This window comes from Euprymna scolopes, chromosome 2 (genome assembly GCF_053919585.1).
Source record: "Euprymna scolopes isolate OS-2025 chromosome 2, ASM5391958v1, whole genome shotgun sequence".
Taxonomy (NCBI): domain Eukaryota; kingdom Metazoa; phylum Mollusca; class Cephalopoda; order Sepiida; family Sepiolidae; genus Euprymna; species Euprymna scolopes.
Window position 1 is genome coordinate 191,428,468 of NC_136483.1, and position 24,173 is coordinate 191,452,640.

At 32.7% G+C, this 24,173-nt stretch overlaps 1 protein-coding gene across 8 annotated transcripts in view; it reads left to right on the forward strand.

The window, feature by feature from the left end:
* The window catches only part of LOC145300079 (segment polarity protein dishevelled homolog DVL-3-like), a 284,306-nt gene that overhangs the window by 82,494 nt on the left and 177,639 nt on the right, over positions 1–24,173 (forward strand). For all 8 annotated transcript variants that reach the window (XR_013872349.1, XR_013872375.1, XM_080144458.1 and 5 more), the window contains exon 2: positions 15,689–15,758. Coding sequence is in view for 6 of the 8 variants with exons in the window: in XM_080144458.1 (XP_080000584.1) it covers positions 15,689–15,758 (70 nt within the window). In the remaining 2 variants the exon portion in view is untranslated. The remainder of the gene's footprint in view (positions 1–15,688; positions 15,759–24,173) is intronic.

Genomic DNA, 24,173 nt, shown 5'->3' on the forward strand with positions numbered 1-24,173 from the left:
ATAAATAGGTGAAGCGACCAAATTTAAATTCAATCAACTTTGTTTCAAATCTATTGAATGTTTCTTGATGTTTTTCTTTGTTTGAGAAGGAGGAGGGGGGGCATCCAGTATGTTGACAGGAAGATCGACTACCTCGTTTCTCTCTTATTTGTAATTTTAACATCTTCCTTTAACCACTTCTCTTTCCGGCTAAAGCGTTACCATTTCCTTTGATGCGACCATAAACGCAATGTGTTAAATTCTAAGAATTGCAGTGTTTATTTGAAGTTTTTGTAAAAGAATTTGATCTCGTTTGTTTCATATTCATACAATGTTATAAATGCAAACGTTATGGAAGATTTACATCTAATTTGTTGCTAAAGTTGTTGGAAGGATGGTTGGATTATTCTACTGACTCCTAGTGCAACTATCTACTTATGAGAGTCAAATCCGTCCTATGATGGAGAAATGTAGCGAGTTTCTTGGCTTTATCGTTATTTTCATGACAAATGCTCGACTGAGCTTCAATCTATGCCCCCCCTCGTCAAACTTTCACAAGAAACACTCGTCTAGCTGAAAACACTATCAATAATTCCCCCCACTCTTTATCTGTGCCTAAACCTAAACATAGATTCCATGAACAAAGGTTCTTTCTTAAAACTGCACGTCTGTGGAACTCTTCCGTTTCCCTGCTTTCGAGCTGACTACAATATGGTTGTCTTTAAGTTAACAAATTTACTGAATTTCCATTAGACAATTACTATATTGTATAATTGACTACTGTACACTCTTTAACTCTTATCCTCGAGTGGCCCCCTGGGACTTGATAAGTAGTGATGCCTATGTAAAATAAAATAAAATTAAAAAAAATACTGCTGTGGAAGTGCCACTCGGAGCATTCTTTCTTACCGTGTCAGAGTACAAGATCAACTTTGCAGTTTAGTGAGAAATGGTCTTGTCTCTCTTTTTTACAGTTTCTTTCTCAGAAGAGATATTCCTAGGCTTTCTCTACTCTACCATTTATTTCATGGTAGGCATTTGACTGAGCTTCAATCTGTTTTTCTCTCTGTAATATAATCTCAGCAATAGCTCTTCTAGCTACCACAACTGCAAAAATCCTTCCTTTCTTCCTTAACCTAAAATCAAACAGAATTTCCATGAATAGTTTTTCAAAAATTTCCAGTCTTTGAAACACATTGCCATAGGACTGCTTCCTTGTAGATTAAAATTTGTCACGTTCAAGTTCAATGTCAACACATACTTTTCAATCCGTCCCCTTAAGTAATCAAAGTTTGTCCATTTCAGCCATTATTTTCAAGCTTCTCATAATATTGTTCATGATCTTATAAACAATCTCATTAACCTTTATTGAGTGGCTTTTGAAAGAATGAGAAAATCGATCTATACAAAAATATTTAGTTTTATTAACAAATTAACAGCTTGTTAATCAAATTATATATAAGTTAGTAATGATGAGATATCTTTCTCTTGGATGTGTGGATTTAGAAGTTATTGGAAGTTCAGTCTTCCATAGAATTAAGAGGCGGATGAATTTAGTTTGTATGATGAGTAGTGTTAGACATCTTTTGTGGTAGTTTCTTCTGTGCATGTATTGGATGCTGCCGTTGTATCACAAAAAGCATTAAGTTGTGTGCTCTCTGGTGGTCTAAGAGAAACTAAAAACTACAGAAGAAAGCTAATGCACATGGTGTTGACTCCTAAACATTTTTTATTTTTTGTGGAAGTATATATTTTCTAAGCTTTTGATTAGCTAAAAGATGGGGATATTAAGATATGATATACACTCAAAAAGTTGATATTTTGAAACATTTGTTCGCTTCTTGAACAAGATTTTAGTTTCCCTTTTCCCCCCTCCATATGTTGTCATCTTTATACAACTTTTCAATATTTCCACATATTATGTTCTTTTCACCGTTTAATGAATGTTTCGAAATTTACATAGAACAGAAGTTCTTCTGTCATGATTTCTGTAAGACGCTTGATTCTAGGCAAAATGTTTTTGGAGAGTGGAGTTTTTAAATACAATTTGTTGAAACATTTTAACTATAACAACTGGAAACATTTTCAATATCTCTATTATATAAAAGGAAGGGTTGATTTTTATTAAATTTTACACAAAGGTACTGTATGTGCCTGGCAGTGTCCTTAGATTTTGTGTCAGAATGTCTTCGCTAAGTATCGATAATCCAATGAAAGAAAGAACAAGCTATTTTAACCAAAATTAACATCTTACACAGCCTAACATAAGTACATTTGAGAAGTTTTATTACTACACAAGTCGACAGGTCTGACATATCAAATTAACAACAGGTCTTTGATATGACAGGGACACGTTCGAAATCAATGTTTCTGTTTAAAGCACAATTTTACAATGATACTGGACTTTGAAATTTTAAACTTAAATTCAAGCCATTATCATCGCACAAGCAGTAATGCCAGGAATCTAAAATCAGCAGTAGGTTCTTTGATATGTCAAGAGCACGGTTGAAATGAATGTTTCTATTTAGAGCACAATTGAAGCATGATACTTGACTTTTGCACTTTAAACTTTACAAGCCATTATATATAAAAATGTTATAAAATCAGCAGTAGGTTCTCTACAGTGCAATGTAGATTACAATGTATTGTACAATATACAATTGTGCACTGTGAGAGGCATGCCAGGTGCATTGTGATGGGTCCCCAGTTAGAGCAGGAAATCAATCGATTTGATTGAAAAAGGGACTATTGCATCAATTTCGATGACATTAAAAACATGGGAGTGTGAAACATTCGTTGATCGTCATTCAATCCCAGGCAACGTCGGGTCACTCTGCTAGGATGAGAATAGTAATCTGAATGATACAAATTATCAGCTCTCATTAAAAGGTTTCGAAAAATAAAATTTGTTTAAAATGTTGTTTTTTGTTTTGTTTTTTTGTTTTTTGTTTTTTGTTGCTTTTTAGTGTTTTAGATATTTCTAAAATATTTTGCATTCTTTCCACTAAAAAGATTTTAATTTTGATTCATTCGTGCTTAACAATTTAAACATAAAATGAAAACTGATAGCCTTTACAATACACCGGGTGTCAATTTGAGAAATGGTTGGAAATACGATCTTGTCTGTCTCAATTGGGTGTTCCTCCATTTTAAATTTCAAATCTTTCACTATGCTGCAAAATGAGGATTTATATCTTATAAATTGTCATTTACTTTAAGTATATTTATATTTGAGTCCCATCTCTTTTTTTCTTTCTTACTGTTCTCTTAGTTATTTTGTTATTTTCAACCGTTGATTATTTGGACTACTCTCCTGAACTTGGTTGTTATTTTCATAACGTTTTAGCTGATGTAACCTCAAACCCTTAAATTGTATCTTGTCGGTCTATGGAATTTGTATGGAATTTTAAATACAACTCTTGATTTAATCAGTTAAGGTAGCTTGCTCTCATTCCAACTGCCGTAATCGAGTAGAAGATTTAATAGTATTCTTAATACCTGTTATGGGGAAAGCTTATATACCTATTCCAGGTTTTAATGGACTTATCTAGACAATAGTTTCATCTAAAACGATGTGAGCAGTAATTTGTGGCAGTTATGACCTCAGAATCATGACGTGTACTTCTGTAACATTATAGCTAATACACTTTTTGTTAATAATATCATTGTGTTTGTTTTTATTATCACTGGTCTACAAAGCCACAACAGTATCGCCACTCTCCTCAGACAAATATTACTTAACTTGTGATGCAGTGAATGAAAATGCAAAGTAATAATCAGTTTTAAGTGACAGTCTTCTCAAGGTTTTTGGTTCAATCCTCAATACAGGCGATACTAACAATCTATTTATTAATAGGATAGTGTGTGTGGTATTTATTTTGTGTGTCGCGCTCACATCCAAGTGGCTATTTGTTATGGACTTCATTTCTTGTAATAAATAATTTGACCAAGAATTCTTCATAAGTTTTCATTTCGGTTTCGATTATAGCTGATAGCACTCCAGTAATCTATCACAAATTCATAAGTTTCGGTTTTGATTAAAGCTGAAGGAACTAAAGTTATATATTTTTTCATAAGTTTTGGTTTTGGTTTCGACTAATGCACCTAAGTCATATGGATATATTTTGCAATTTTTGAAATTATAATATATGAACGTTGCTAGAACATTAATTCTATAATATATATGAAATCTGCAAGAATTAAAATATCATATTTAAGCATATTTTATGACTGGACTACGCCGAGCGTCCTTGCTAGCTTTGATAAATACTTTTGCAGTTTTAACAAAAGAGCTACAATATCAAAGCATCGCCATTTACGCTGAACATCTACAGAATACCAACATCAACATATGAATGAGTCTCCTGTGGAATTTCCACAGATCTCGTTAGTATAATTGACTTAAGTTATCTACTCGATTATAGCTGATGGAATGAAAACAAGTTACTCTCTCTTTTCCTTTTACATTTAAAATTATTTACAGATCAGAAAGTTGTAAGTTACATCGATCAAAACATGAGAATAACATGCAAACAGTAGTTTGAATGTTACAAATAATCAATTCTCATGTAACGAAATTCTAAAACTTAATATTGTTTATATTTTAATTATTTTTTTGTTTTAAACTGAATTTATCTAAACTAGAAAATTCTTGCTTATTTGAAATAAGTCTTTTTACATTGAGAAAATGACATTTTAATCATGTGAGATTTTATCAGTTTAAAAAAAAAAGCAGTATTCTGAAATAAAATTCAGCAACTACGGAGTTCCGTTTCTTTGTGGATGCAAAGAGAAAATTAAATTTCAGATCGGGAAAAAAAAATTAAAGTTTTTTGCTTTTTTTTAATTATTTAAATTTATTTTGTTTTTCACTGTATTTAATTTGCAATAAGAATGCCAAAACTGTTTTGATAAATGGATGAAATGCTAAAATCCACTATGGAAGAATTTAAATTTCTCTTGTAAAAGAATTTAAATTAAAGATTAAAATTTTTCTCCCCTTTTCACTTTACATGGATTTATCAATAAAAATGTCAAATATTGAAATTTATTTTTCTACTTGGAAAAAAATGAAGTTTTTATTTTAGTTATACAACTATGTTCAAATGGGTCCTTTTTGGGCTAGAAATAACTCCTTGCACTCCTTAAAACGTCCATGTTACAAATTTTATCGAAATCTAGACTGCTTGCTGGTCTAAGACATGGGCATATTTTTCTTTTTCTTTTTTGTGCCCCTCATAAATATATCACAGACTATACTATTTTATGTCTACTATTTATGTTCTAAATTTCTGAAAAATCTGTTGGTTTTCCTTCTGATATAGTGCAGACTTCGTCTTTCTGATGCAGATTTTTTGTTCAGTAAAACATTTTTATTCAAAAGTTGTCTTTACAACTTCTAATTGAGGGCAAACAAATACACATTTTTCAAATATTTTAAATTATTTGTAGGAAAATGTTTTAGAATAACTCAATATTGTGAAAAATCATTATGGAATTTCTTTAAAAATAAAAATTTGAATCAATACTGGGTTGTCCTACATGAACTTTTGTGGCAGTTTTAATTCTTTCATATGTCACCAAGAAAATCAATATTCTTTGTCAAAATCATCTATTTTTTCTGAATGGCATCTTTTGTTGACAGTTTTTAAGAAATCAAATTTCTTTTGAAAAGCTTCCTCCATGAATTGGATTTAAATCTAGATTGTTCGTTGGTCATAGCATTTATTTATTTATTTATTTTTTATGTTATCTGCACAAAATATTGGACACCACTGATGAACAAGCAACCTCTTTCACTGGATTGCCTCCTTGAATGAGTTTTCTTATTCTTTTCATTGTTTCAATGAACAGTTCTTTTATTAAAATTCGGTTTCCTCGGAATATCGTCTAGCCGTTTGTTAAGCTCTGCAAGACCGTTTAACTCTGGCCTCATTTGCATATGTTGACTTTAATTGGCTGGTATTCATTTGAGAAATGCAAATCGCAAAACTATAGCCCCCCCCCCTCCACCCACACACACACAGAGTAGCATATTTGCTTCTACATAATTTGGGAAAGAAAAAAATTATAATAATTTAAATAATGTAACTTACTTTGTTTCAAGAATATTCCATGAAGCCAGACTATTCACTGTGCTGTGCTTAAAAACCCTACTAAGTGTGTTATTTCCATATTTTTGCCAGCGGTGTTGCAAAATTGAATGTGAAATTAATTACTTTTCATCCAATGAGAACATAGAATGGAATTAAAAAAAAAAATAACAAAATCTGCATTATCCAATTCATTTTAGATAACCTTCATGTCATTTTCATGGTATTAGCCGGATGTGGTTAAGCTAATGGATGTTGCCAACATGGTGCATACCACTGGGAATCCTATGCTGACACAGTCACATCTCTTTTGTTAGAAATTTCTGGTGAAAAAGCACACATTACTGTTTATTTAAACAACTTGTACTTTCATAATGTTGCACGAAGAAGAGGGGGGGTTAACTTTTTTTAATTATTACCCCCCCCCCCAAAAAAAAAAAAACAATGGAGGGATTGGATCTAGTAATTCACTCTCGTTCGTCTGTTTGCACTTTTCTCAATAACCACACTTTGGATTTTTTTTAAATTTTGCACAAACATTAGTGATGGTGAAAGTAAATTTTTGACAAAATGGATTTTTGGGATAACTTATGTTGCCTTAGTGGGCATTAGAGGTAAATTTGCCCCCTAATCATTCACTCATGGAGTGGGATTTAGGTTTTTTATTTCTTTTTTTTTTGTTGTTTTTTAATAAAATCTTTTTAGATTTTAAATTTATTATTCGATTATCGTTTAGTCATTAAATTATTAATTGAACCAAATCATTATAAATATATAACTAAGATGTTTTAATCTATGAAATTATTGGATATAAATAGCTTTCAAAACTTTTGGTCTTGTAATATATAAGGATTTGCAAAGAATTTCAAAGTCGGTTTAAATAACTTTATTTGACATTTTAAATGCTTTCAAATTCTTTTAAAATCTTAAAAGGTTATGAACTGATTCAGTCTTTAATTTTGCGATCAAATCATTTTTTTTTTATATGCACTTATGTAAAGTAACAAAATCAGAAGTCTCTTTGCTTCAACTAGCTTGAGAATTAGAGGAATCAGGTGACTTTTCTTTTTTTTTTTTTTTTTTTACATAGGCGTCCCCACTTATCAAGGCCGATAGGCCACTCAAGGATAAGGGTTAAAGAGTGTAGAGTAGTCAAAAGGACAATATAGTAATCGATAGTAATGGAAGTTTGGTAAATTTGTTAACTTAAGTAGAACGGCTCATCAGAAACTTGTTCACATTGGACTTGAAGACAACCATATTATAGACAGCTGGAAAGCAGGAAAACGGAAGACAATTCCACAGGCATGCAGTTCTAAGAAAGAAGCTTTGATCATGGAATCTAGGTTTAGGTACAGATAAAGAGTGGGGAAAATTATTGATGTTTTCAGCTAGTCTAGTGTTTCTTGTGAAAGTTTGGCGAGTGGGGACCATAGATTGAAGCTCAGTTGAACAATTTCCATGAAAATAATGATAAAGCAGAGACAAACTCGCAACATCTCTTCTGTGAGATAGAGGTTGCAGCGAAGAGAAAAGGACATCTCCCACCAGGCCACGAAGTCTATTTTGAACCCTATCAAGGCAGGACAAGTCTTTTCTAGCAGCTCCTGCCCATATGTGGCAACAGTATTCCATCCTTGGATGTATCTGGCTCTTATATAGATAGAGAATTGCATCAGCAGTGAGATATCTACTGGATCGATAGAAGGATCCGACCATTTTTCCAGCGGCCTTGGCAACAGATTTGATGTCTTAATTTTGTTATGCAAGAATAGCTTTATATGTGACAGCTTATGAATTTTTGAATAGTGGTAGTAATTGTAACCACCACCATCACTACTATTACTACAATTTCATACACACATGCAACCAAACCGCCCAGCATTGCCTGACGCTTAAATATATTTTAATTCATGCAAATTACGTATTTATTATTATAGACAATTCTCTATCAATTATTATATTGAGGCTAATATATAGTAGTGAGATCAAAGCTGAAATCTATATACATATATGACTTGGGTGCCATCAGCTAGAATCAAAGTGAAACATACAACTCTCCACCCTCGTTTCTTAGCTTGTGAGTCACACGCACGTGTGTGTGTGTGCCATATATATATATATATATATATATATATGGCACACACACACTAATAAGAGTTGGGCACGTTTTTTTTGGTCACCCTGTATATATATATATATATATATATATACAGGGTGACCAAAAAAAACGTGCCCAACTCTTATTAGGCCACCCTGTATGTATATATATATATATATATATATATATATATATATATATACAGGGTGACCAAAAAAAACGTGCCCAACTCTTATTAGGCCCCGTTTCTTAGTGTTTTGTCCGAATGAAATGAAACTTTGGTCATAACTAATTTATTATCATTCAAAACATCACATTAAAACACTAGGGTCTTTGGCCTTTTTTTCTCCGTTCTACAGCATATGTTCTAGATGGCCTCCATTTAGTTTCTTTTTTTTTTGGGGGGGGGGTCACATATATATGGTACAATCAGATCGACACACGAGCAACATTAAGCCTGGCCAGTACCAAATGGGTAATTATTTGGGAAGGTTATGCACACTATATGTACCATGCAGAGTTGTAGAAATTTCCAGGTTGGTATCTGGGGTTGCATTAATTCACTGGGAGAGATGCACCCCCAGTTTTTGTTAAGACATGCATCTTGGAGAAAGAATCTGCAATGTAAAAACTTGCTGTCTACTGTATACTCTGTCCTGTGACAGTTATCTGCACCGACAAATGTTAGCAGTAATACCAAAAAGTGTGGTTGGTTCTACACAAAAGCTTCACCACTATAAACAAATCATGTGTGGATTTCGGAGCAACTTAGTTGTTGTGTCGGAAGCTCATATATCGAAATCGAGGGGAGAGTACATCATATATATATATATATATATATATATATAAATTCACCTGTCGTCCCTATTTTTAAAAGATGGAGTCGCCTGCTCGTGGAAGACAAGATACAAACAAGAAAAGTCTTTTTACACACACACACACACACACACACACACACACACACATTATGTGAGACTTTTGACTGAGAATTGGCTATTGTTACTTAGTTGGACTAGGTTCAAACTGGTAGATGTTGGCATCTGTCACCATATGCTAATCTTTTCCTATCTCCTAATACGGCCATATTGCATATTTTTAGAGAACTTTTTATTACTGAGTAATTTTCACTTAAGAACAACTGTCATAAAATCAACTTGGTACTTCTAATGTTGACCAATTTAAATGAAACGAAGTTTTGAAGTTTGTTTACATTTTTCAATATTCAAGATTTTGATCTGAAAATGTGCTAGTATGGAAATCCTTCCAAAGTCGATCCTTTTGAATTTGGCCCAATTCGATAAAATGTAAATAGCCTAAGTCTCACGCTAAGTTTTAAAAAAAATGTACATATTGTCATCAGGCAGACATACTTGGCAAATTAAAACATATTAATATTTTTTTTTTAAAGTCAAGAGTCAACTTTGTATGTGATCTAAATAAACCGAAAGTACACATATGACATTTTACATCTTTTCAAGAATGTTCAAATCTTGTATCATAAATATGTTCGATCTGTCTGTCCATTGATGCAAGAGAAAACATTAAATCCATATAACAAGCGTGGACAAGTTTCTTCCAGTAAAATTTTATGAGGAATCAAATGGTGGTATGAATTTTATATTAGGGCATTTTACAATGATATTATGGAGTCTGATTTCATGCCAGACATCCATAAACAGCAAAGACGTTTTATTTTGCTACAGTTAAAACAAAGTTCTGTAACAAAGTAGTTTTGTGTGATGAGATTTTTAAAGCAATTTTATGATACTAATCATTAGTCATGATTCAGTTTAAATATTTGATTTTCAAGAAATTGTGATACAATATACTATAAGAATAAATGAAGTTTTAATTTATTCATCTATTTTTTTTTTATTATTCAACTAGAAAGTCACTTTATTTAGACAAAGAGTCCACTCGAGGATAAGGATTAATGAGTGTTGGGTGGCCAGTGAGAATGTATGATGATTGATAATAGGGGAAATTGGTCAGAATTTGATTAACGAGATGGCTCAAAAAGAACTTGTTTACATTGGATTTGAAAACCACCATGTTATAGTTAACCGGGAAGTAGCCATGCAGTATTGTGTTTAAGAATAATAGAATTAAATATATTTTTAACTATTTAGAACATTAGATGCTTCTTAGCATTTAAATGAAGTTTGTAGATACAATCACTACATTGATTTTAAAATTTTGCAACTAGTTGAACGAAATGTAATTGAAGGTAATTCAATGTATATGTAGGTGGGCAAAGGAACCTCCAAGACATAATGTGGCATGATTTGAGAATGAGAACATCAACAAGGTTTGGCCTATTTCTTGTGTGGACTTGAGACTGAGTGGACGTGTTCCGCATAGCTGTTTTGACATGTTTTGTATGACACTGATGTTTATGGTCAGATGTCCTATTTTCAGGTCACAAGTATTTTTCACAAATAGATATTCAAACATGGTTCTTTTAGCCATCTCATCATGACAATTTTATACTGGCTGCAGCAGTTATATAAAAAATAGTTGCCAGACAATACAAATTAAATCATATTTACTTTATATATCTCATGCATTCTCTATAATAGGTTTACTCAGACAATCCATGTTGACTTGGATTGTGTGTAGAAACTTTTAACATGGACTCTCACGTGTCTAATTTTCATCGCGTTTAATGTATTTTTTACGTTTGTCCTTGACTCGATTTCTTTGTAAGAAATCAATGTATGCAAATGCAACTATCTCTTTATTACCATTCATCATTATTGTTTTCCTATTTATTTCTGACCTTTCTACTCTTAAGAAAATACATATTTAATATAAATTCCTGCTTGGAATAAAATCTACAACTCATAGTTACTATACAAGTATAAAAATAAAATAGAAAATATTCCTATTTCATAAAGGCGGCCAGACGTGTGTGTTTTTTTTTAGAATAGGCATGACAAAATTATGTATCACAAATATTAAAATTTGATAATGTAAATCAACATCCAAATTATACTGCACATAACTTTTTAATTTAATTTTTTTCTTTATGAATCCATTTTTGTTTTTTGTTTTTTTGTAATTTGTTTTGAATTAATAAGATATATAGATGCATTCAGAAAAAAAAATGAAAAGTTTAAGTACCTAAAAAAATCTTTACAGAGATTTATAAAAAAAATAAAAAGAAAAAGAAAAAATGGAATCTGTCTTTTCTTTTACCCAAACAGATTTTGTTCCCAACTATGACAAATGCTTTAGAAAAAATATATTGTGAGGTCTATGAATGGTATTGAGTGGGGTTGGGGTCTGCAATGGTTATGTCATGGTTGTTTAACACAAATGTTTGTCATGCTTCAAACTATTGATGCTTGCATCATGCTAATACTCCCTGCCTCTGCTCAATTGGTGTTCTTTTTTTTGTCTTTTGTTCTGCTTTTTGCCTTTTCTTCCCCTTTTCTGAGAACTACATTACTGTGTAACCTCTCATTCATCATGCTCACTGGATTTAGTTTTATAGGATTTCTAGAGTTTTTTTTTGTTTTTTTTTCTTAATCTTATCTGCTTATGGATTAAGAAAATATTGTTTACATAAACTCTGCCACAAACAATGAAGATAATTTTTCTCTTTCTCTTTCTATTTTTTTTTTTTTTTTTTTTTTTAATACAAGAAACGAACCCAAATGTCCATAAAAACTTATTTCCGAGAGGAGGAGGAGAATAATAATAATTCAAGTAACTGAAAAATTTATTCTGATATGAGAGTCGTTTCGAGAGTCAAGTTTTTTTGTTTTTTTTCTACTCAAAAAGAGTTATAAAAACAGGAGTGGGACCATTAAAACGAGCAACTTATGCTCTAGAATCTATTTTTCTACATAGTCACTGCCATTCTCAATGCACTTTTGCCAGGAATTCAATAATACACGTCCGTGACAGGTTACTTTCTTAGAGCCTCACACTATCAATATCTGCAACAGAGATGAAACTTTCAGGTCATGAATACTTACTTTTAGTCATCATAACCATGTAATCTGCAATCATTTCTAATCCATTTTGGTGGAATAAAAAATAGGAGGCATTTCTTTTGAAACGCCCCTTTGTATTTAAAATATGTAATTTTTCCTTGGAAAATATTGCAAATACCTGGAGAAAGATGGTGGTTCATTATTTCATCAAGGTACATTTAGAATTTTATATTGTAACGTTGCCGGTACATACAGAGGAAAGAAAGAAATAAAAATCCACATTTTTTCTTTCTTAACAAAAACATTTATTACTGTTACTCTCCCGTCTCAACACCACTTAAAAAGAAAATCTCTCGATGCTGCATATCCATTTAACCTGGAACGCGTTTCTCTTCCTTCTGACCCGTAAGATGGCCACAGCCAGCCTATTCTCGCCTTCACTTTACACATCCATCTCCTTAGGCATAGACATTTTTCTTTTCCGACCATATGGTGTTCTTTTTTGTCCCTTTTTTTTTTTTTCCACTTGCGCACACTTCCTAATTTGCATATGTGTTCAAACGCTGCTCCTGCTGCTAATACAATTGCTTGCCATCCATCCTTCAGTTGCTGCTGCTATTTTCGTATGTGTTATACACGTTCTATTACAATATGCCTAATTTTTGTTTAATTTTTATAACATTTATAAAAGTGAATTATGATCCTTATAGTCCTATTTAAAATAAGTTGTATCTCCTCGCCAATGCTCTGGAGCTTTTTGACTTTAATGTTTTTGTTTTTTTTATATAGCATTTTAACAATGAAATGTAAATTATTACAGTATAGTTTATACATTAAATTAATTGTTATAAACTTACGATTAATTGTTAAGGTAGTTAAATATCGTTTTAATCTGTTAAAATTATTGGATGTAAATAGCTTTGAAAACTTTCTATGTTTCAATACATGAGAATTTTAAAGTCAGCTTCACTGATTTTCTATTTGACAGTTTAAATGCTTTCAAATTCTTTTCATATTTCAAAAGATTACAAAATGAGCCATTCTTTTTAATTATGTAATTATTTTTTTAAATCTGATTATTTTAAGTTTTAGTACTTTAACCTATATTTTTTGTTTCAGTAAATGTATTAATAATAAAAATAAATCTTTGAGTTGGCGAGAAGCAAGAAATACATAGAAATAGATAAGTATAACTATGGCACTGCCATTTTAGGTTTCCTTTTAACTTAACAAGCAGGAATTGTTCAAATTATCGAAGAGATTGGTTAAAACCATATTTTGTCAGGATGATTTGATTTTTTTTTTTTTTTCTTAATGTAAAAATATCTTCTGCAATGATAGGAACAAATGGGACACTCAAAAAATCTTTTCCATGTCAAAGTTTCTCTTAATTCGGCTGCTAATGAGTTAAGAAAGTGACTATTTCAATGTAGTGCATTATTCTCCTTTACTTGCTCCCCATTATCACCATGAGAGCAGAGTTACAATATTGGTCTTTAACGGGGCAAAAATCTAATTCCCTAAAAAAGGGCATTCTAGATTGGAACAAAAGTAAAATTGGCTTTAGTCAGAAGAGATTTTTCACTGAACAAGAACAGACTTTGATTTTTAATTGTGAAAATGCCATTTAATTAAGTTTTAGAATTGAAAATTTATCTACTTTCATTATTTTATTTCTTAATTTCAGGTATCTCTACTTATATATAGGGCACTGTGTGTGTGTGTGTGTGTGTGTGTGTGTGTGTGTGTGTGTGTGTGAGAGTGTGAGAGTGTGAGAGAGAGAGTTCCCTATGAACTCCAAAACAGCTGGACCAATTGAAAAAAAAAAAAAAATTCACACAAATGTACTTATGTCTGGGAGTGTTTTTAGATATGTTTTGTGTCGAAATGCCTCCGATAAGTATCATAAATCAAAACGATCTCCTTAAAGAAGAAACAGTCTGATTTCGATCAAAGTTAACACTTTTATACAACCTAACATCACAAATGCATTTGCAACGGTTTATCACCACATAAGGGCCCAGCGTATAATGGTAGGTTATTTGATAAGTCAAGGGCACATATAAAATGAAGTTTTTTATTTAGAACACAATTGAACCATGATACTTGACTTTTGCATTTTAAATTTTTCAAGTTCTTATATAAAAATAATTTCATAAAATCAATAGTAGGTTCTCTACACTGCAATATAGACTACAATGTATTGTAGACTAAGTCACTGCGGGAAGGCATATGAGAGACACTCAATCTATTTGATTGACAAATGGACAATATCATAGATTTCGATGCCAATGAAAGTATTGTGAGTGTAGAACATTCATTGATTCTCATTCAATCCCGGGTAATATCGGGTCTCTTTACTAGATATTGTAATTTCTGTGTTTCTTTGTCCACAAATTCCTATGATTTGAGATAGCCACTCATAATCACATATATTCTGAAACTACATTAGCCATTGAACTTTAATAAGTATAATTCATTTACAACATCATTGTGGGTCTGAATTTGTGTATAATTTTGCTTTATAACATAAAAATTATAGTTGAAAAATGTTAAAGGGTTGAGCTTTTGGAACAGGCTTAAACTATGTTCCTTAGGGAAAATGTTGGGCGTGCCTCTGGAAGTGATGGGTCTGTTTAGTGAAATAATTCCATCTAAGTTGCTTTACTTATGCCCCCTTCCACCTAATCAATACCCCACTGCAAAAATAGAATCTTATAAAATGTAAAAAAATAAGAACATAAACAAAAAGGCAGGAGTCTTTTTGCTTATATTCTTATTTTTTACATATTTTTTTACATTTTTGATATCTTCTTCAATCCCAAGCAATGTTTGATCTTCTTGTGTGTGTAAACACTAATCATTAGCTGAAAAGTGTTCAGATAAACCAAATTTATTATTGTTATAAAACTCTATTTGAAAAGATATTGAGCCCTTCATTATGCTAAGTCTTAGATTTAGCTCCATTTTGGAATTGCATTCGAACGACCATTTTTAATCCTCATCAGGACGTTTGTTAGTATGTTGTGCTTATACACGTATATAATTTACTTTCTTGTCTGGTATAACAAGGATATTTTTTATTGAATAAAAGAAAGCATAGAGTAAATTTTAATGTATTTTTTTGCTGGATTAGAATTTTTTCTATGTTCTACATATAATCCAAATGAGTAAGATTTTCATTATTTGAAAACAACCCCTCCATATTTTTTTTTTTTTTTGTTAATATGGTTAGAGAATCTTTAGTTCAAATAGAAATGCTAATGATTGTCCCTATTAAAAATAATAAGTAATTAACTGCTTGTATATTTTATATTCTTCTGTGGACATAAAAAAACAAACTTTCTTTTTTTATATATATATTTTTTCTGGGATGCAAAGGATTTTCAATTTTTAATTTAAAAACTTAAAACTAATTCCAAAGTCGATAACTTAAAACTCAAGTGCAATGCAAACGTTTGTAACTAAAATATTACATAAATTCTACATTTTTGTTATGTAATGTTTCTTTTGAATTGAATTTTAAATGAGTACTTTATAAAATTAAATTAATGTTTTTCCTTTTCTTCTTTCAGAGTTGTCAAAGAAGAAATAGTGGATGATGAAGCACACTTACCATGTTTTAATGGCAGAGTTGTCTCTTGGGTAAGTGTGTTCTGGTTTTTGCTATTTCTGAATTAAAAAAAAAAAAAATTTTCTAGAGAAATGTAACATTTTCATTTTTATGCTGGTAAATACAGCTTGTCTCAATTTTTTTTTAACATACTTGTTTTGATGACATGAATTTCAGATCCAAATAAAATTGAATATTGATTTTCATTACAACATTGGAAATAGAATCATTATTTTGAATTCAAATTAGATTATTTTTATTTCTAATGTTTAAAATTTTTGAATATTTTTTCCATCGTTATATTTCAAAAGTATGAATATTATCTGGAAGTATTGCTATTTCATAATTCTCTGAATAAAAAAAAAAAAAATTTTTTTAAATGCATTTGACCATTAATTTCCCCACAAAATAATATTGCAGACACTTTAATTTTGAATATTTTACCTTTTAAAAAAAAAATCGTATGTGTTTTTTTTTTTTTTCTTATAGATGCTAACTATTAGATGTAACTTCTAGCTCATTCAGTAACGTTTAGAAAATGATAGCTTACAACACCAGAACTCTTTGCAAGGGGAACTTTTTTTTTTCTCAATCACCGTTTTCGTGTGGGCATATTTTATTGGTCAATGTTCACCGATCAGACATAAGCAAAATACCCCCCCCCCCTTTCTGATTTTTTTATCAGTTCGTCCAAACTGGGGATAGGGCATCCTTCTGGATGCCAGACATTCACCTGCTGTTTTGTATATTCCAACCAAGAGATCTTAAGATTCTAACCCTTTGAGAGCAATTGTTTGTATCTCTCTTGCACTTGGTTTACCGGGTATATTTTCCAGGTAGTTTTGTAAATTTCTTTTCAGGAGTCCAGTTGCTTCTATGATTACTGGAATTTTTGAGATCTTCCTAAGACTCCAGTTTCTTTTAATGTCATGCAGAAGACCTTGGCATCTCGTCATCTTCCCTCTCAGTTCTGTTTAATCCAGCATTATTGTGGATACTAACTTCTAAAGTTGCTTCTTTCTCCTTGTTCAATATCACTGTCAGGTTTAATAGCTCCGTTTTCAAGGTACATGCCTGCAGGAATTGCATAGTCATAGTGGATGGTGTATGACTTATTTCTGACTGTTACTTCTGGTAAACATGTTTCCATGACTTGCTGTTGTATTCGGCATTCAACTTTTTACAGATCATCAAGTAGAGGTATTTACACACTTCATCGTGTTGCATTGTATAGTAGTTACATATGGCATGGCATTCCTTTGATCAATATGTTCTGTGTACTGGTAATTTCAGTCACATGTCTCTCTCCATATTTTGTGGCACATTGTCCATGTGGAGCATTTACCCACACTCTGTCATTCGTTTTGAAGATGTTCCATTGATTCTGATACCAATACCAGTAGACCATATTGGCAGGTGCTGTAGCAGAGGATACGTCATTGCTGGGCTGGACGTTGTACCACTGTATTGTTTCCGGTACAGTAGTTTTCTAGCAGCGATTCTTTTTTACAGTTCTGTAACATTGCTTAATACCATTAACAGAGGGGATTCATGCACAACAGAATTCAAGTTGGACTCTCGACTCCTATAGGAAGGTTTTAAACAAGCTGGTCTGAAAATCAGTATCATTATCTGTCAGAATCTCTGTCGGTGAGCCCTGCTCATAAAAGAGCATCTTACATTGATCGCATCTTGCTGGAGGAAGGCCTCGCCAGGTATCAAACTGAGTGGGGCCACAGTCAATCAATGTCAAAAAATGGACTGTTATAATGAGTAATATCTATCACTAACCTGTGCCATGTTTAACATTCAAAGCACCTTCTGACCAGTGCATGGGAGACAGCTTGATTGACTGACTCTTTTCACATTCTCAACCGTTTTCACAGTGGCTCTAGAAACCCCAGGATTGATCTGTTTCACAAAGTAGTGTTCATCTTGCACCAGAATGACTGCTTTGTCTGTGAACAATCTTGGTTTGGTCAAACCTGACTGAGCTCACCAATACAGTGCAGACAGCTTGCAAAGGTTCAGTGTTTCTCTTAATCATATATTATTTTTTTATTTTTATTTTTTAAAATCCTTTGAGATAAGGCTTCATAATTTGTGTGTTCATTTATTTGTGGACTGTTATCCTCATCTTTGTAGTTTTTTTCACCACGCTTCAGCCAACTCCCCATCTAGCCTTCTCCAGGTAGCTAACCATGATGGGATAAGAATGCCGAGTTTTGTAACTATCCTCAGTAATTACTGCCTTCTATAGTTTTGTTGTCTCACCACGTTTTAGTCAACTGGTCTTCTTGCCTGCTTTGGGTACGATTGAAACCGCTATCTTCAGACAGTGCTCATCTGGAACTGTAAATACTCAACGCCTTTATCTACTGTGCCACAGGCTAAAGTTGGATTTTATGATCTTATAAATCCAATTTGTGTTCTTATCCGGTCTTCCATTGTCGGATCTGTACTGAATGGTATTATATATTTTTAAGTTTTAGAATTCTTTGACAGGAGGTTTCATAACTTGTTTATTAATTTATTTTCGGACTGTTATCCACATCTTCATAGTTCTTGTTTCACCACATTTTGTATTAAGCCAGCTTTGAGACACTCCCGTTAATCGATCTACCTTGTTTTGGCCTTAATATGTCAAAGGAGCATCTCACTTGTAGCTTTAGTTTGTATCTTTGCCCTGCCACTAAGGGTATCTGAGATCCATTTATGGACACAAGCAGAATCAGTGTACAAATCTAAGGTGATCGTCTTCGAAAAGATTGCCAAATTTATTCCTTTAATAATGATATCAATTTTCGTGAAGTTAATATGTTGGGAGTCCTTTTCCGGACGTAACTAGCAAGCATCCTCTCCTACGGTACCACTATATACCAATGACATGCTGATAACGAGAGAGCATTCGTTGACCCATATGCTATCATCTTGGTCGTCAACGCACCATTTGCCCTGTGCCAAGTCTTTGTGCATTCTGGCAAGAACCTCCTTAATCATGGTGTTGAGAGGGCCATCATCAGTTTTGTCATGCTAACCAGTGGTGACATCAGATGCTCTCTTTTTAATGACCGCCAAAGGAAGGTTCCCAACCAATTTGCCACATAACGTTCCCTTTTCTCGAATACAGAGCATTATCCTCTCCCCAGATCTGCAAACCAAACATTTGCACACCATCTTGCAGCCTCTCCGGCTCTTTGCTGAGGAAGCCAAAGTTGTAGAAATGCTTTTTCACACGTGCTGTAGGTACAACACTGTCGTCCACATACGCTTCATCAATATAGGCAGATATTGCCTGCTGTGTGCGCTTGTCCCTTATCAAAATAACATCAAATGTTTGCAGGATTGCTGTTGCGGTCAGACAATACCTTCGTTCCTTAATTACTACAATTTGGTAGGGCCACAGTGATCAATGCAAATATACTTGCGAAGATCTAAGACTGATGCATTTGATCCTGGTCACCAGCATTCTCTCAACTTTTCAGTACATATGTCCATGCGAGTCATAAATGGATCCATGTACTCATTTAACAAAGAAATTAAAGTGACAAGTTTTCTTTTCTTTTTAACATGGACTAACGCTAAAACAAAGGAAATGGTTATTCAAAATGAAATATTGATATTTTAAGACAATGTATTTTGATCCAAAGTTGAAAATCCAGCCAAGATAGTTTTATATATTTAGATGACTGTTCTTTGATACTTCGAATATATTTGAAATAAATATTAGTGTCTGTTCAACAAAAATGACTACTTGTACGTTTATGAATAATTCATATGCACCTTGAATAATTAAGTTTGCTCCATTTGTGTATTGCTAAACATATCCAGACTTATAAATAATTGTTAGCGACACAGTTTTATTTTCAACATGGAATTTAAAAGTAATATTTAGTATCGTCTTCCGTTTACTTTTAATAAAAATTAGAAAAGAAAATCTGTTCAACCAATTATTTGCAGATTTAAAATTAAGATGAAGTTAATTGCATAAAGATTTAAGTTGAACTGCAGTGAAACGGCGTCATTTTTTACATTTTATTTCCTTTATTAATCCAAATGTTTTAAAGATTTTTTTTTCAAAATTAATGTCAATTTCAATGACGTTTCCGACCCATTTGGTATACTATAATAGTATGTGTTGGCTGATGAACTGTGAGACTGAGGTTCAGTCCTCAGTTGAGTCATACCAAATACTTCAAACAATGGAAACGGCACTAACCCTATGTAGGTTTAACTGGCTTTCTCCAAAGGAGGAAGTTCCACGGGAGTATGAAATTCACAAGCGGTCCCCAGTCATATGTATATCCCCGTTAGGGAAGATGGCGACGTTAGGTTTTTTGCAACTTTTGCAGGAAGGTGACGTTCTATTTACAACGCCTGGAATTCACAAATTGGTCGCCCATCTAGTATTGACCAGTTTCTTAACTTTGGTGATTTAATGAGAACCGGTGTGTCAACATGATTATGCCATACTTAAAAATGGTACTTGATACCTCTTCGGTAAACACTCAGTATTATAAGAGGAGGATCAAGGGCAAGTAGAGTACTCCTGAGAATGGAGTAACACTCTTCCCCAAACCTTGGTGTAGCAGCTAATGAAAAGGGAACCTTCAGGTCTCCCTCGACTAGTTGACTGCATAGCTTAGCTTCTGTAGTTACATATTTGTGAAAGTTTTTCTCTCTCTCACGCTTGAATATTTTTCAATAAATGTTAAACTACACAGGGAAACTTGAAATATTACTGTGTTGGTTGTGAAAATAGGTCTGAATGTGTTTCCAACATTTCGAGTTGATCTGTATTGAAGTTATTTAAAATATTTGAGCTCAAGTCCGTTTTGCCTACGTCTCAAAGGACAGTACCGTCGGTGTGTCTTGCATTTGTCTGAAATAGCTTATATCTTATAAGCAAGAAAAAGAATTTGGATTCTGAAAGAAATGATTGGATATTTGATATTAAAGAGTACATATCACTTAGTAAACGTGTAAAAACTTTGCAAAAATAGCAACGTAAATCAAGTATTGAGAACTGAGTTAGAAAATTACTGGTAATTTTTAAACAATTCAATAGTTTGTTCTTCAATACAATACTCTTGCATAGTTAAACGGCAGACAAGTAACTAAAAGTATATTTATCATAACTAGTCGCATTTCTTTTGCGGTTTAGAATGTTGACTTAAATAGAAATAATCTTTTTAGAATAAGAATCAATTAGTTCTTCTTACTTCTAACATCTTATGTTCAAAACAAATAAGCCATAAAATAACTTTATTTTTTAGATATTTTATTACTTAGAATGACCAACGATCATAGTAAACACGTTTGCCGGTTTTTTATGAATTATTAATCTTCAATAAAAAAAATTGCTAGTATCTTTTGATTTCATAATTATTTCAAAGTTATTTTAAAATGTTTAAACTGTCGATTACAAAGTAATTTTTTTATTCATATCTCTGTACCTCCCACATTCTCTCCTTGTCCCCCTCCCACATTCTCTCCTTGTCCCCCTCCCACATTCTCTCCTTGTCCCCCTCCCATATTCTCTCCTTGTCCCCCTCCCATATTCTCTCCTTGTCCCCCTCCCATATTCTCTCCTTGTCCCCCTCCCATATTCTCTCCTTGTCCCCCTCCCATATTCTCTCCTTGTCCCCCTCCCATATTCTCTCCTTGTCCCCCTCCCATATTCTCTCCTTGTCCCCCTCCCATATTCTCTCCTTGTCCCCCTCCCATATTCTCTCCTTGTCCCCCTCTCATATTCTCTCCTTGTCCCCCTCTCATATTCTCTCCTTGTCCCCCTCTCATATTCTCTCCTTGTCCCCCTCCCATATTCTCTCCTTGTCCCCCTCCCATATTCTCTCCTTGTCCCCCTCCCATATTCTCTCCTTGTCCCCCTCCCATATTCTCTCCTTGTCCCCCTCCCATATTCTCTCCTTGTCCCCCCTTATTCTCTCCTTGTCCCCCCTTATTCTCTCCTTGCCCCCTTCCTATCTTATGTACCTCTCTTTCACCCCTCTTTCCCCCTTCTCTCTCCCGCCCCTCTTTCCCCCTTCTCTTTCTTATTTCCTCTTTCCTCTCCAATCTCTTTCAATTTCATCTACTTCTCTACATTTCTTTCTCTATATCCTACAAGCTATAACAAAAATATCTACTCTAAATTGTCTGTAACTATTTTTCCATTCTTATTTATTTATTTTTATTTTTTTTTTACTTTAAAGATAACTTTGATAGTAAATCGTAACTCTTTTAAATACTTTATTAAAACTTTATTGATATTAAAGAAATGGAATGAATTCTTGCTTATCTCCTTAAAATACTACTGGATTGTAGTGTTGAAAGCTATTTCTAGAAAATCTCTGGTTACTTCTGAATAAAGCCGGATTTAGCAGTGGCACACTCCTACCATAACCCTCTCGTTCAAGCTTTGCTTCCAAAACCGCAATTTTCTTTCTCCTTCTGATTCATCTTCTCTCTGTAAATATATTTTTTTTCTCTTAGAGTTTAAATGTAATCTGTTTTTTGAACTTGGAAGCACCAAACAAGAATACATCCAGTTGTAAACATGACATTTTATTTAGTTTGTCTTTGTTTTATATATGAAATCTCCCCTCCACCATCCATTCTAATATTTGTTCATTTTTTTCTGGATATTTTATTGATTTCTTTATTTTTACTTTTATATTAAACTAAACAAATACATTCTACTCAAATAAATATCTTAAGTTTATATTGTATGTATGCGATAGCGTTTTTCAAGTTTTAGTTCAATATTTTCTAAATCGAAATATTCTAATAAATCTTACATATAAAAGGTCTTTCATAAAATGCCTAATCATTCACCTCCCTTTCTCTCCCTTATATATGAATTAAATAGTTCCGTTGTATTACAGTTTCTCAGTGATTCTAGACTGCCAAGCGCTTGAAGATTGAAAACGCCAATCTTTTCCTCAAGCTTCTATCCCTCCTGTCATCATTGGAAACTAGTGAGGAATCTTATTGTTTAAATAAACAATATGAACTTTTAGAGAATGTGCTGTCCTTATGAGGAGATTTAAATTATCGTTAATGACAGTTATACACACATCCACAGTATACATATACTAGCTGGACTATCGACGTTGCCCGGTCATACAATACATTTAAACATGATATTTTGATTTATGCAAATTTTGTATGTATTATTAAAGAATCCATCCTCCAATGATTATCATATATTACAAGGAATAATTTGCCCGGTGGACTAATTCACAAAAAAAACTATTTAAAAAAAAAAAAAAAAATTATATCCTTCATCAAATTCCATCTGTTTGTTTACAGTATTACATCAGCTGATATTTGGGCTTGACGATAAATGCTCTGGAAGTTACTTTTGATTAATGTTTAATTTTAAAATATGCAAATGAAGAAATGATTTGTGGCGATTTTAAATGTTACCTCTTTTATTGTAAATTGAACTCATTAATAAAAATAAAATAAAATGGTGAGATACACCTGGGCTTGAACATGGATCATTTCTGTAGTCGAATCCTCTACAACTGAACTATATCCAGATGTTAATTCTTTTTCTTAAGAAATCTTTGCTAAGATTTTATCTCTCTTATCGGTGTAACGAATAAAAATTCCCCTGTAAAAATTATTTTCGTCTATAAGAAAAAACTATTTTTAGTATCAGATTGTTTTTGATACTTATCAGATGAATTTCTGTACAAAACATGTCTAAGAACACTGCCAGACATATAAATTAGCTTTGTGTGAAATTTGCAAAAGATAAGCTCAGCCACTTAGGAACCTATGAGGAAGGAACTCGCCCCCCCCACACACACAAAGTGACTTTTATATAATAGTAGATAGATATATATACAGACACACACACGTGTGTGTGTGTGTGTGTGTGTGTGTGCGCGCACAGGAAGTTTATGGTGTTGGCAGAGATTGAGTGAGGAACCTTATGGGCCCCCTTTCCTAGCACATAATACCATAATACATTTTTATATATATATTTCTTACATTTTATAATATTCTATGGGAGGTGGGTGCTAAAATATGCTTGGATTGAAAACACCCATCGAGGCATACCTTGCATTTTCCAGAAATTAGTGAGGACTCCTGCTTCCTTATTAATATTACAGTTATTCTAATAAAATGACTGAGGAATTTCCCTCCAGATTAAAGTAGTGTAGGTTTGCCACAACAGATTCCACATAAAAGTTCAATACATATAGGCTAATAGCCACTATCTTATGTAGCTTTCGAGCACCATTTTAGACACATTTACTTGTGATATTAAAATACTACATTACATCCTTTGAGCAACACCATCACAATTGCAACATTTACAGAGGAAGGAATCCCTATTTTTCTCTCTAAATATTTAGTACTACCATCGCTACCAGTTATCACGAAAACAAATTCCACACTTTCCACTGATTCTGTTATTACACCAACTATAACTC